Here is a 15098-nt window from a genome sequence, read left to right on the forward strand (position 1 = left end):
TTATAGAGGAATGCAACATCCTTCCAACACGCAGAACAAAAAGCAAAGTTACACTCATTCAGCTTTTTACACAAACCTTCTTACTCCAATGGTGATTGCGACTGTAAACTCTGGTTATTATTTAATCATAACAAAATGTTGTCATAGATACTTGTTGCCCTTTGACCTACAACAAGCCTTTTCCTCATCTATTTTAGCATCAATTTTGCAATTCACATAAACGCAAGTACTTTAATGGCACTTTTATCTCCCCCTCAATATACATATTCTTGATTAACCCGAAAAGCAGTAAAATCCCACTTTTCACTGTTGACGTTCCGAGATGCCGGAAAGCCTTCTATTCTAAGTTTCTATCCTTGGGCTGCTAAACTTTGGAATTCCCTCCTTGTTTCTCTGACTGTACTAACATGCAAAGCTAAAATATAATGTGAACAGAAATCTCGCTGCTCAACTCCCTACAGTTCCCTATGAGATATGTGGCAATATGCTTTTTTTGGGGTGAAAAAGAGTTAAAATAAAAAAATGATCTATTAAATAAATCTCAAATGCCTGTGTGTTTATGTATGTCCACTAAAAACCTTGTCAACTGCATCATACAGGCACCAATATGGCATCATTAGAAAGAGCAATCTCTCAGACAAAAAATATTGAAAAATTGGAAAAAAATCGTTATTTCATTTAAAAATATTGTTTTCTTTGAAGGGGGAATCAGATAAAAACCTTGCTTTTGACGCGGTTTACAAACCAGGCATGTGCTAACCATTGTTATGTTCTTCCATTTTAAATAGTTAAATATATGACGTTATGACATCCGTGTCCTCCTGGGCCCATCGATAAAAGTGTTCGCTTACTAACTTAAATTATGCAAGTTTACGCCTGGCATAATACAAAATTTTGCTTTCGTTATCGTTTCTGGCTGATGGCACCCAAGTCCAATTTTTTTTTATGACCATCAGTGTGAGACTAAGAAAGCAATTCCTGTTACAGATGTGCATCAGAAGCAGAGATGCGTCATTGAATTCCTGGATAAAGTGCATTGGGAATGAAGGTTACTATGTCGTAAAGTTTTTAAAAAATAGGAGACTTTACTTCTGGAATGACCTTCTTATAAGATTTTAATTTTCTAAGATTTTCAAAAACTAATTATTTTCTAATATGTGATCAATCTTCTATTCCAAATTTGTTCCATTACACAAACACATCGATTTCATACTTTACAAAAACCATCAATAACATAGGACGTACACATTTTTCTCTCCATAATGGGTTGACTTCTCAAGGTTAATACCACCAGCAAAATGAAGAGAAAAAAAACCCTCAAAACTATGTCTTCTTGAAAGTCTCAGAAAAAAGATTTATGTAATAAAATATCTATTTATAAGTAACCTTGTCTATCTGCCTGAAGAACGATCTCTACCAAACTGCATTTGTCAATTTTTGGTCTACAGACTTATAACTTGATAGAGAGAGGATTTCGACCTGTGGAACAATTTCAATTTGGTCATTGGCCAATAAAAATAGCTAGTAAGGGATCAAAAATTGGAAAAAAAAAAAAAAATCAGCACTTGGTAGGTGTAAGTCTACTTTAAGTGCACTTCTACACAAATATACATTTATAAGTTAAACATTGTTTTTCAAGTTTTTATATGCATATGGACCTGGCTCAGAGCATAATGAATAAGGCTCGAGCACTAAATGTTTGTGGTTTGATTCTAGCCGATAGCACCTAAGTCTTTGTTTTTTATAACTTTTGAAATTGCAACTATATATTGGATACAATATAATAATCAGTAAAGACTCGACTCTATAATAATAAAAATATGAAATTTACATATATTTAAATATATTTTACATCTTTAATTACATTTAACCTGCTTTTATGTACCATGAAGAATCCCCCAGCTATGGGCAAATAGCCCCACTGCCTTGTGGATGCCTTTGGTAAAGCAAAGGCTAAAGGAGTAAACCCCGACAAAAAATCCGTTCTGGAGTCACGATAAATGGATGGTGAAGCTCTGCAACTGCGCTAGCACCGCCTGTACTGGCTTCCGTTTCCGCTGGAGTCTGTCTGCAATGCTAAGAGGAAAACCCTGATAAATGGGCAAACCAAGGTTCTCTTTAACCCACCCAGGTCTGTACCTGGTGGTGCAAAATGCCATTGTCTCTTGAGACAGAAGGTTGGGTGACCTGCTAGTTATATAACATTTTTTATTCTTAAAAATAAATACTATTAAAACATCTTTTTAAATAATCTATTTTTTTTTAGTCTCCGTTTACTTACGCGTATGTTAGAGCAAGGTTTTAGTTGCTTTCTTCATCCAGATGCTTACATGTAGGATGAGGTCGTAATGGACATAGCGTTACCTCAGATGATGGGTTAGAAGTTGTGTTGGAACATTAAAATGGTCTCTCATTCCTACAAATGGCTATCACCTGTCCAATGAATTGTGAAGTATTGTGAACATATCAGAGTTTTCATTATAAGCAAGAAAACATTTGAGTTTTTTGTCTGTAACTGATTGAAAAATGTATGAATTCCCGATGCAAATTAATATTCAAAAAGTAATTTTAAAAATTTCTTTTTCAGAATTGAAGCCGTTGAAGTTGTTCAACCTGATGGGACAAGCTGCTTCTATCCCGTAAGAAAAAATATTTTTTTAAGTCACTTTAACGTAAGATTAATGAGATGAATAGTCAATTCAGTAATGAAGAATTTTATGAGAGGATGAAAATGTTTTGCTTTTTGTGGCCATTTTTTATGGCACCAAATCCAACAATCTCGACCATTTTTAAAATGATCTTCTCTGTTGTTGGTCCTGTGCAGTTCTAAACCAACCTTCACAGGCTTTACCTTCTTTGAGGAGGGGTGAGCCTATCACCTGGGGTGCCCCTACTGAGGAATATCAAAAGGGCTGTCCAGACATTTTTTGCAGGCCAGGTGCTCTTCTTCAATCATCACTTTCCCGACTTGTGTCACATCTTCTCACCATGAAAGAGAGATAATACCATTAAGCAACATTGTGCCTAGTCAGTACCAGAAGAAATACTCGATATAATGAAACAAAACACGCTACACAACAAAATATCAAATTGGTGCTTTCAATACATTTTGCACATCAAGTAGTTTTGAACTTTGATAATAAAAAAAATGGATTCAATCATGAGTTTTTAATTTTTCTTTCCATATACAACTAAAACAACTTTATGAGATATTACTTATCAAATATCAGGCAAAAATGGCGAAAATAAGTTAGAGTTATAACAGAAAATAACATGTATCCAATTCTTATGCGTGCCACTGTATGTGTGATTGGGGACTGCTTGTGAATTTGATATTTCATAAAAACTTCCTCCTTCAAGGAAGCTGGCTCAATCCGCCCAGGGTGAATGCTGCATTAGAAACATTGGATTTGTCATCTCCAGAGAAAATATTTGGAAATTTTATCCCCTTCCTCTCACCAAATTGAATTTCAGACTCCAATTCTTAATTCAAAGAAAAACTATATATTTTTATTCTTTTGCAGGAACTTTCCACTCGAATTGAAGAACTTGATGTAGAAAGCATCAACAAAAAAGTTGGAATCAGGTAAATTAATTGGCATTTAGAATCTATTTTTATTTTTTTTATGGTGAAAAATGCAACTTTCTCCTTTGATTCTTTTTGCAGTGAAGAAGCAGAATTATTGGCCACCCTTTTGACAAAAATGTGTTTGAAGAGCGAAGTGAGTGAAAATGGTGACAAGCTTCTCGTCCAAGTGCCACCAACCAGAACTGATATCCTTTTGTATATTTCAAAGTTTGACTGTTTGAAGAAATTTTGCATGCGATCTGTAGAATATCTACCGTTAAAAAGCAGTTTTTTTTTACCTGCATTAATCCAATGCACACACACACAGTTCACATTTACACTGTATTTCTCCTGCTACCATAGACGGTTCGACGCTTGGTCAGAAAGAAATCTAGTTGTTTTAAGGGTATAAGGTATCCAACTACCTTTGTTTTGCTATCCCCACCCCAAGAGCCTTAATTTTGAATTCCATTTTCAGTGCAAACAAGTTCAGTGCCTTAAAAGTGTCCCTTCAGTGGCCTACGAATGCAGAGAAAACTGTTTTTGCAGACATAACCACTCCTGGTCAGTCTTAGTCAAAACTCTTGCAGCATCTGTCCGGAATCTTGCAACTTCCTGGTCATCCTATCCTTGCTTCTGAATATTTTGCGGAAAACAGAATTCTGCAAAGAGAAGGGATGTGAACCCTGCCCCTAAATCTATTCCATTGAAATACAACTAACACTATGCATGATGCTAGGGCGTCTGCTGCTTGTGTAGCCAATGCACTGGTCTTAAGGTCAGTGGAGCCAATGACAAATCTGCAAACCACCACTGTTCTGAGTGTCAGAGAAGTTGTTAGAATCACTGGTTGGGATGTATGCATGCTGTGCTGTGAAGGAACTTAATTTCTCACCATGAAAGCACTTATACAGAATCTTTCAGAGGCTTGACTCCCAGATAGTGAACAGTCAGATGAAGGTTCCAGGAATGGAAACCTTTTATCATCTCTATCACAGTGGAATCACCAATCATATGATAACTCCATGGAGTGGCTATTGCGCTCAACCCACATGCACACGCAGCTCTTCTTGAATGGGAGTATATCTTCCATAGGTTAGCTAAAATTCATCTTAGGAGTGTTGTTGTGAATATTAGTGTCATCCCAGTATACGTGCCGACACTTAACGCGTCTGAAAAAAACAAAAACATCTTTTATCATAACCTTCAGTCTGCTGTCAACTATACACTATCGTTGGCTCTCCTTTTGGTAGTCAGTGATTGAAATTCTTTTACAGGACTGACAGACAAAAACGCTAATCATGTCCTCAGCCACTTTGCTCTCTCTACAAAATATGACAATAACAATTGGTTACTCACCTTTGCAACCAATAATCCCCAGCAGCCATGTTATCATCTTATCAAGTCTGCAAACAAACAGGAAATATCAAGCCAAGACAGAATGGTAGGTCCTTAAATCTGCAATATTGATTTGGTACATGAGCACCTTGGTATTACAAACCACCATCATTAGGACTGGATAACAAGAGACTCCCCACCTCAGCTGTAATCATCTTATGGTTTTGTTAGTTCCTTACATCAAGTGGCTTCATGCCTAGGCTAGAGCGATTTCCATTAAAAAAAAAAAAAAAAATTAAATGATTAGATAAAACCACAAATTAAATCTGGAGACAATTTGATTATAATAACTAGTGGGACTGATGCAAATTCCAGTTCTAACTTTCATCTAGTGTACATACCGTGCTTAAAAATGACTCCACAATATTCAAACTGAAACCTACTCTTCTTGATGCAGTTTCAGAATTTTTATGGAAATCTCAAACCGTTGTGATATATTTCCATTTGATTCACGAGGACTGAAGAGTGAGCTCGCACAATATATTAAAAAGAAAAAAAAAAGAAGCTACCTGGGCCATGGACAAGGGAAAAATGATGTTAAATAAATCTAAATTTTATAACTGAATGCAATATCAAATAGATAGAATTTCCAGAGTGATTTCACTAGATCTAAGTCATCATGTTTTTATTAGACAAACGATTATTACATAATCATTTGCTGAGCCAATTTCAGCTTTGTTCATTTTTCAAAAGATGGAATCACCTTTCAAGGATTCAATGCAAAACAGTAATTTAAAAAAAATTTCACCAATGTTGCTGTTGCACCAGTTGTGAAAACACTTGTGGACTTCCTCTAGGATCAAAGTATAGTATCTTTTATGTCCAAAGATGGTACAATAATATTAAGAGAGAATCTGTGTTTATGCTGAACGTCCATCAAATAGAAATATATCAGAAGGGTTTGAAGATAGACTTCTATAAGCAGATATAATATGCTGAAATCGCATCAAGAAAAGTAGGTTTTAGTTTGAACAAAAGTGATTCAATAATTTTATGGAGTCATTTTTAAAACTGATATTTATATAAACAAGATGAAAGATGCAACTGTGGAATGTCCATGGGTCCCACTAGTTATTATAATCAGATCAAGAGCAAGTTTTTGTTTATTTTATTGGAATGAAAACAGTTTTTATTCCATTTCAGAATTTGTGAGATGAAGCTTGACAAATTGGATTCTGCAGATTTTTTTTCATTATTTTCACATTTCAACTTCATTAGATGCGACTTTTCAACTTGGAAATCTGTTATGGTTGACAAAATAATAACAATCTATCACCATGGTTTAAATAAAAATTTTAGTTTAAAATTTTGAACCGGTTTCAGCTTTGAAGTATCACAAAGGTTTGAGATTTCCATAAATATTCTGAAACTGCATCAAGAAGAGTAGGTTTCAGTTTGAACAAATATTGTGGAGTCAATTTTTTTTTTTACATCAGCTAAAATAATGCGATAACGACAGCCAAGATGAAAAGATCCTTTTTTTTTTTTTTAATTTTGTTCACATTTCTCTTCCTTAACTGATTTACATGTGATTCATGCGTGTGACGTGATCGAAGATGTCGCTATTGCCTATGGTTATGACAATATCAAGAAGACAATTCCACAAATCTACACAGTCTCTTCTCAGGTAAGTTAAAACACTCTCCTCCACCCAGACTCCAAAAAGCCATTTAAAAAAACAAAACAAAAAAAAATATTTATTGGATGGATTTCTATCAGCCCCCCCCCCCTCCCCCTGATTTATCAAAGAGGACCCTATGTTTACAATAGCACCTGTGCGTCTGTTATACCAGGCGATTGCCAGATAACTGTCCATTGGTTTTTCCTGAAATTTTGCCACAAATTGTATTTCATTAAATAGAGGTGTACAGTAAAAAATAATTTTTTGCGAAAGCCTCAAGAGGTCAAAAATGCCCCAAAATAACATGTTTTGCCCCATCCATTAGATTTTTCTGAAACTTAACCAAAATATGGAGCCCATTGTTCTTAATATAAAATCCAGTATGGGTGACTGGCAAAATTCTGGTTCACGCCCTGGGGACTTTTCATGTTAAAAATACCCCTTTTTGTGGCTCTTTTTTCAGATTTCTCAACAAAAACTTGATATGTCTGACTATATAGTGGTTTTCCATGGTAGTCAACTCAAATATCCTTGTGTTAAGGCCTGAAACTGCACCATTATTTATTTACACTGGGAATCGGCATCCCCAGAGGCTCAAAAGAGGCGAATGGCCAAAAATGACACTTTGCCAAATAGCATTTGATCTATTCATTAGATTTTCCTGAAACTTGGCCAAAATGTGGAGGCCACTGTTCTTAATATAAATTCTGGTTTGCATCCCTCTGGGACTTTTAGGGCTATAAAAAAAACGCCTTTTTTGAGCTCTTTTTTCATATTACTCAAAAATGATATGCATGTCTATATAGTGGTTTTCCATGGTGAAACTGCACCGTTTGTCCATTTTCATTGGGATTCAGCATTCCCAGAAGCTCCAAAGGGGTCACAAATGCTCCAAAATGACACTTTTTTACCCTATAACTTTTGCCCCATCCATTAGATTTTTCTGAAACTTGGCAAAAATGTGAAGGCAACGTTGGCCCTTCACTACTTTTTGTGGCGTCATCTCACATGTAGCACCAGAGGGGGACCATGCACAGCTTGTTTTGTTTTATTTTTGAGTGATTTTCAAGACATCAAAGATGATAGCCTCATCTTTTATTTTAATGTAATCACTCAGCCCTACTTGCATTTCAAACTTAAACACTTTAAGTTAAAATATCAAAAACTAGAAGAGTATCTTATCTTGCCTTTGGTCACATAACATTTTTCTGTATTCGTTTCAGTAAAACATGCTTGTTGACAATTTTCTTTCTAATTCAGGTTCCAATCAATCGTTTGTGTGATTTGTTACGAATTAATATTGCTGCTGCAGGATTTTCTGAAGTTCTTACTTTTGCACTTGTAAGTAAACATTTAATTTTTAAAAAACTTCTACCACTGCAGCCTTTAATGATGGCAAAAGTTTATAGAAAATTTTTTCTGCTTTTTAGTGTTCAAGAGAAGATGTTGCTGGAAAGTTACGAAAAAAGATTGAAGATGTGCCAGCCGTTCACATCACAAACCCAAAAACACCAGAATTCCAGGTACTTTGGGGGTTTATTTGTTACAGATTTTGATTTTGAATATGATTTGGATTGTCAACCATTTCTTAAATTTATTTAAAAAAAAAAAATGTCATTCTGCAGGTTGCCAGGACAACTCTCTTACCCGGTTTGTTAAAGACTTTGTCGAATAACAAAAACGTACCCCTGCCACTAAAATTGTTTGAAATCTCTGACGTGGTTCTCTTGGATGAAAACAAAGGTAAGTTTTGTCTGAAAATGAAAATTAAAAAGAAAGTTTGCTTTCAAAATGAAAATTGTCACTTTGATATGTTCTTCACCTTCTCAACTTCCTTTGCAGATGTTGGTGCGAAAAACGAACGACATCTTTGCGCAGTTTTCTATAACAAGAATTCGGGTTTCGAAGTTATTCATGGTTTACTTGATCGGATCATGCAACTTTTGGACATTCCTCCAACTCAAGACGGCACTGGATATTGTATCAAACAATGTGATGGTAAGAATTTTTTTCTTTTTATATATAGAAAAGTTTTAATTATTCTTCGACTGTCCTCATCTTCACTGTTATTTTCATGTTTCAGTTGATATAACTGCTGACTTTCTTCAGGTGTATCTTGTAGAACTCGAGAATCTGCACAGAATCCTTTATTAAAAAAGTTTTCTGACACTGCAAAAACTTAATCCAACTTTCTAATCCTGGTGTCTGAGAAGTCAGTGTCCCAAAGGAGAGGCACTTGGGCAGTTCCATCAGCATTCCCCGGTGAGGGTGCCAGAGGCAATTAGCAATAAACGGGTCATCCACCTAGAACTGCATCGAACTAAACTCTGACCACAAAATCACTAGGGACCAGATCATTGCAGGAAAGGGGGGGGGGGACAGGATAAAAATTCATAGCCACAAGAGTATCATGCTCTTTTTCCATCAACCATGACTGAGAAGTCCTAAGTATGTTGTATTTTTAGCATCACACACACACACACACACTGAGCATTGAACCATCAACTTTCAGAAGAGTGTAATTTACAACTGAATTTTATCAACTATATTATACATTACGTCATGGGTCCTTGCGAAAATAACACTCAAGATGAGAACAGTAGTCCTGAAGAATTAATTCAGAAACACAGACTTTTTTTTTTGTCAATTTTGATATTTTCTTATGTCACATTTTTTTCTCTTAAATTATTCAGATGAAACTTTCTTCCCTTTACGATGTGCTGAGATAATCGTACAAGAGAAAAGTGTTGGGAAGTTTGGTATTTTGCACCCGGATGTGATTGCAAAATTTGAACTGAATTTACCGTGTTCGGCTTTGGAATTAAGTCTTGAAGGATTGTGAAAGAATATTTTATTTTAACTTTTTTTGTTATCGATTTTCTAAAAATAAAATTATTTTCTTTTTGTTTCTTTTCAAAAATCAAAGAAATAAAAACAAAAGGCAAAAAATGTATTCTGAAATAAATTTTATGTTTTCTTTCTTTTTTTTTTTCTAATAAACACTGAGTTCTTTAGTTTGTCTGACCAAATGTTGTGGAAAATTGAGTCAGCAGTGTCTCCCCCCGCCCATATCCCTTTGTGGTTTGCAGTTTTTTCTTACTTTTAAAGCAAGAAATCAAGAAGTTTGTTTGGGGAAAAGAGGAAACTGTCAAATTCTTTCTTTTTGAAAAAAAAGAAAGGGGGCAGGGTGGTGAAAAACTGAAGAAAGAAAAAAAGGGAGAGGAGGAAAAATTTTGGTGAAATGGGACCTCAGCAGACTTAGTCATTCACCTGTTTTTATTTATATATATATATATTTTTTTTTTTTTTTCACAGATGGAAAAGGCCACCAGAGGTGGCAATAGGGGGTTGGGTGGGGAACCTTTTTCTTTTGTTTCCTCAACATCATTTTACAATATTTTCTCAAAATTGCGATGAGAAATGAGTTTTTATTTTTTTTTTATTTTAATGGTAACCATTTTGTGTTCTGTCAGTTAATATCACAGCCAAATTCATTTATGCAATAAAAAAAAATTATAATTTCTAACTTTTTTTTTCTTTTAGGATGTAAAATTGGGGAGAAAAAAAAATGTTGGATTCATTTTTTAAACAAAATGTTTGTCATCAATGTGAAGGGGAAGGGGATAATATTTTTTTTTAATATATGTATATATATATATATATATATATATATATATATTTTTATACTAAATTCCAACGACTCAAAATGCTGTAATGTGTATATATGTTGCTGATTCCATCTTAATTTGCTGTAGTATGAAGAAGGAGGAAGAGGGGGGAGAGGAAGTGCTTCAGCGGAGTTATCCTCCAATGGCACTTCCCAGCAGCGAAGGATTCAACGTCAATAACACATGGCTTGGTCATCACACCCTGAAGAGAGAGAGAGCGCACACGCACACACAAGAAGATCATTTGTGAAGAAATCAGGCTGGCTTGGCTTGGCTTGGCTTGGCTGTGTCTGTGTAGGGAGAGGGGGAAGGATAGTAAAGGAGAGGGAGGGGGACGAAGAGAGTATACTTTACCTCCTCTTCCTCTCCATACACAATTATGGGGGAGGGGGAAAAAAAAAAAGAATTAAAAGTAGGTAGACATGGAAAAGTTTGTGTATAAAGAAAGGAGGAGGAGGAGGAGCTCTTCCACCACCTCACTTGTTTACAGGGGTGACCGAGTCGATAGGTCCAACATTGAATCTGTCCGAGGCAGCATGGACGGTGAAGCCCAGCACGCTAGTGTCCAGTTTTTGCATTCGCTTCTTCTTCTTGCTGCTGCTGCTCTTGCCGCCCCCACTCACACTGCCACCCTTTTCACCGCCATTATTATTATTGTTGCCACCACCAGACAACGGTTGATCCTGTTTATTGGCCAAGCTGGAGTCGTTTGCATTGTTGCGGCAGTTTGTATCACTGGCAGCATTATTACGGACCGGACCCCAAATACTTTCCTGAAACAAGACAAGGAATCATTAGATGACACAACAAAACTTACAAGTCGATTACACAAAAAAATCAGTGGATGCAGAGAATGTAAAAAAAAAAAAAAAAAAGAGTGTTTACATAATTTTCTTTTCTTTCTTATTAATTGAGGTCGAGGAATACAGATTTTCAGATTTATTTGATGAGAAAGTTTGGTGTTCCATTTTAAAAAAAGTTGTTAAAATACAAAAAAAAAAATATTAATCGCTGCCAACTCCCACAACAAAACTTTTTTTGCTTAAATGTATACATGTATTTATTTTTTATTTTTTTTTATATGGGGATTGTCACTTATCAAGGCCCGAAGGCCACTCAGGAATAAGGGTTATTGCGTGTACAGTAATCAATGAGATAGTATTATAGTAATCATTAGTATTGGAGGTTTGATAGAGTGTCTTACTTAAGGGGGCGGTTTGTCAGGAGTTTGTTTATGTTGGACTTGAAGACATCCAAGTTGTAGTCAGGTGGGAAACAGGCAAGCGGCAGAGAGTTCCACTGGCATGCAGTTCTAAGAAAGAAGCTTTGCTCATGGAATCTACGTTTGAATTTAGGCAGAGATAAAGAGTGGGGAAAATTATTGACAGTAGTTTCAGCCAGATGGGTGTTTCTCTCGAGAGATTGGAGTTCAGACAAGCACTTGCCATGGAAATAACGATAAAAACAAAGACAGGCTCGCAACGTCTCTTCTGTGGGAGAGAGGTTGCAGGGAAGAGAAAAGGACATCCACCACTAAACCACAAAGTTTATTTTGTACTTTGTCAAGGCAGGATAGGCTGTTTTTAGCAGCTTCTGCCCAGATGTGGCAGCAGTACTCCATCCTTGGACGTACTTGGCTTTTATACAGATAGAGAATTGCATCTAGTGAGATATCTACTGGAGCGGTAGAAGGATCCCACCATTTTCCCAGCGTCCTTGGCAACAGACCTGATGTACATGTTTCATTTCAGATCAGGAGTAAAGGTCAAACCCAGAAGCTTGTCAAAACATGGAGCCTCCTGAAGACGAGAGCCATCCATTTCAATTGATGCCAGATTGGGATCAGAGCGTTGATGATGTAAAGATAGAAGCTTGGTTTTGGATGCATTAAAAGTAACCAGCCACCTCTTCCCTCACTGTACCACACACTCAAGATCAGAGAAGAGAGAATCAGAGAGAACTTTGTCATTTACAGCCTTTGATGTGTTGCCGTAGATGGTCGTATCATCAGCATATATGTCAACGAATGATTTAAGTATGTGTTTTGGGAGATCATTCATGTAGATCAGGAAGAGAGTTGGACCCAGGATGGACCCCTGAGGGACTCCAGCATTAATACTGTGGGCTTCTAATTTCTGCCCATCAACCACTACTCTTATGAACCTATCGGAGAGAAATGATTTAATGATAGAGAAAACATTTCCAGTGATACCGTAGCTGGAAATCTTGTGAAATAGACTCTTCTGCCATACCTTATTGAAGGCCTTTGATATGTTAAGAGCAATTGCCCTGGAAAGGAAGCCTTTGTCAAGAGATTCACTAATCCTATGTGATATAACCGTTAGCACATCTGCTGTAAATCTTGCAGAACGGAAACCATATTGCATGTCACTAAGGTTGTTTCTGTTGAGGTGGTTGACTACTTCTTTATTTAATATGGATTCCAACAACTTACTCATGACACACAGGAGACTTATTGGTCTGTACTGAGAGGGAGATGACTTTTCACCTGAATTCTGAAATATAGGGCATACTGATGAAGTTTTCCAGGGTGTTGGAAAGCACTTCTCCTTAAGGCAACGCTTAAACAGTTTTGTAAGTATGGGGGCAAGTTCTAGTTGGAGCTTTTTCAGCACTATAACTGGAATGCCGTCAGGGCCAGTTGCTTTACTGGAACCAAGGTTCTTGATTAGCTTGGCGACCTCACGCACAGATATTTGTATGTTGCATAGCCTGTTGTCTGTTATAAGGGGAAATAGTCTAACTGATTGAGGTCAAGTTATATTGTTTGAATCAGGACAAATTAAGTTTGCAAAGCTAGTTTAATTAAATATTCAAAATCAATCTCGCCAACTATGAGTTAGATAGTATTGCTGCAGGTGTTGATATTTATGTTTATTCTAATTTTCTACCTTAACAAGTGCAGAATGTGATGGTGGGGGTAAAATCGTCTTTTTCTAAATGGTTTCAGCGTCTGCACATGCGTGAACTACTTCACCTGTCAGATATGTTAACTACATAAATTTGCAATGGGTTAGAACTTTTATTTTTGGTGCTCGCGCCCACCTTACGACGGACGTTTGTTTTTGTTTTTTTATTTATTTTTAAAATATTTTTTAAAACGTTTCAGTAAACTTTTGCATTTAAGCAGTTATAAGATTTTTTTTATAGTTTTTGTTTTGTACTTTGTATTATTTACTTGGCTTAAAACAAATCATTATTATTTTTTTTTTTTTATTGGCGGATGATTCACAAATACTTTTCTTTTAAATCGTAACTGCTTAAAAGTTTTTTTTCTTCCTCACACACATGTCACTATTTTAAATTTGTAGCAGTGGGCTGATATCAGCATCGACTTTTATTAAAATAAGTTAAACTTTTGTTAATGACTATTTCAAACTAATATGAATTAGTGCACAGTAAAAATAAATTAAAATAATAATTTAGCAAATGTTGTCAAATACTTCATTTTTTTTTTTATATGACCCAAGTAATGCCAGGTACTCCTGCTAGTATAAAATAAATAATAAATAAGTAGGTGGTAGATAAAAACTGAAGATAAATCACTTGATAAGTTAAACAACTTTTTCCCCAAATATAACCACCAAGAATAAAAAATATTTTAACATATATTTTGTGATTAAAATATAAAAAACCTTAGGGAAACAAACATTGATTGACTCCGCTCTACTATAACATCGTATAATAACAGATGTAGATTATATCAAATGCAAACTATCAAATGCTCTACATCGTATAATAACAGATGTAGATTATATCAAATGCAAACTAATAGACATCAAATCGCTCTACTATAACATCGTATAATAACAGATGTAGATTATATCAAATGCAAACTAATAGACATCAAATGTCTGTGCGAAAAAACAAATATTAAAACTAAAGTCTCAACTCCAGATATTTTTTATTTATATTTTTTTATAATTTTCTGAAAAAAAAAACAAAAAAAAAACATGTGAATAAAGTAACTTTGTGTTTGACCAGAACCCAATATTAGCAAAAAAGTAATTTTTCAGTTTTATGGAAGGTCGACAAACTCATGAAAGCATGAATGTCATCAAAGAACATTTATAATTAGTGTTCCTATTTACAATATCTCCTCACGGGACAGAGTTAGACACCAGGGTCGTTTTTTAACGTGGAGAAAAGGAACAAAAATAAAAATTGTCTCAGTCGTGAAGGATTTCTCCTCCACTGACAGAGAACAAAAAATTGAAGTGCAGCATCTGAAGAACAGATACTACACTTTGGTTTTGTCCCGATATATAATTAGTGTTATTCACAATTAAAAATTTTATTTATTTATTTATTGTGGACTATTATCCTCTTTATTTTTTTTCAACGTTTCAGCCAACTATTCTTCTAGACTTTGTCAGGTGGCTATCCACTGCGCTACGGGACCCGTGGCGCAGTTGAATATCTACGATTCCAGGTGAGCATTCTAAAGATAGCAGTTTCAATCCTACCCAAAGCCGGCCAGAGGGTTACTTGGTCAAAATGTGGTGAGACGACAATGGAAGGCAGTAATTGCTGAGGATGCAGTTAAGAGATTCGGAGTTCCTATCTCGTCACTGTTACCATCTAACGAAGGCCAGAGGAATAGTTGGCCGAAACGGGAAACAAAAAAAAGATGAGGATAATAGTCCGCAATAAATAAATTAATAATGCTCATCTCAATAATGAATTCCAATTAAATAATATATACAATTAAAAAAGTTCAGTTTTTCATTAAAAAAAACAAATTTAAAAACCCGGAACATTTTCAGAGAAAGGACATGATTGTTGGAAATAGTAATAATTATATTAGTTTCCCTTTAAAGGC

General features: G+C 35.5%; 2 protein-coding genes across 13 annotated transcripts in view; one reads left to right on the plus strand and one right to left on the minus strand.

Annotated features, from left to right (window-relative positions):
• The window catches only part of LOC145300683 (phenylalanine--tRNA ligase beta subunit-like), a 48811-nt gene extending 39259 nt beyond the window's left edge, over window positions 1-9552 (plus strand). The window contains exons 11-19 of the mRNA XM_080144506.1: window positions 2588-2639; window positions 3525-3586; window positions 3668-3774; window positions 6493-6593; window positions 7848-7928; window positions 8018-8110; window positions 8213-8330; window positions 8430-8585; window positions 9281-9552. Coding sequence (XP_080000632.1) covers window positions 2588-2639; window positions 3525-3586; window positions 3668-3774; window positions 6493-6593; window positions 7848-7928; window positions 8018-8110; window positions 8213-8330; window positions 8430-8585; window positions 9281-9429 — 919 coding nt within the window. The 3' untranslated portion in view covers window positions 9430-9552. The remainder of the gene's footprint in view (window positions 1-2587; window positions 2640-3524; window positions 3587-3667; window positions 3775-6492; window positions 6594-7847; window positions 7929-8017; window positions 8111-8212; window positions 8331-8429; window positions 8586-9280) is intronic.
• A 1051-nt stretch (window positions 9553-10603) lies between these two features.
• The window catches only part of LOC145300556 (uncharacterized), a 205718-nt gene continuing 201223 nt past the window's right edge, over window positions 10604-15098 (minus strand). For all 12 annotated transcript variants that reach the window (XM_080144495.1, XM_080144497.1, XM_080144493.1 and 9 more), the window contains one exon: window positions 10604-11028. In XM_080144495.1, the coding sequence (XP_080000621.1) occupies window positions 10732-11028 (297 nt within the window). In that variant the 3' untranslated portion in view covers window positions 10604-10731. The remainder of the gene's footprint in view (window positions 11029-15098) is intronic.

Source organism: Euprymna scolopes, chromosome 2 (genome assembly GCF_053919585.1).
Source record: "Euprymna scolopes isolate OS-2025 chromosome 2, ASM5391958v1, whole genome shotgun sequence".
Classification (NCBI taxonomy): Eukaryota; Metazoa; Mollusca; class Cephalopoda; order Sepiida; family Sepiolidae; genus Euprymna; species Euprymna scolopes.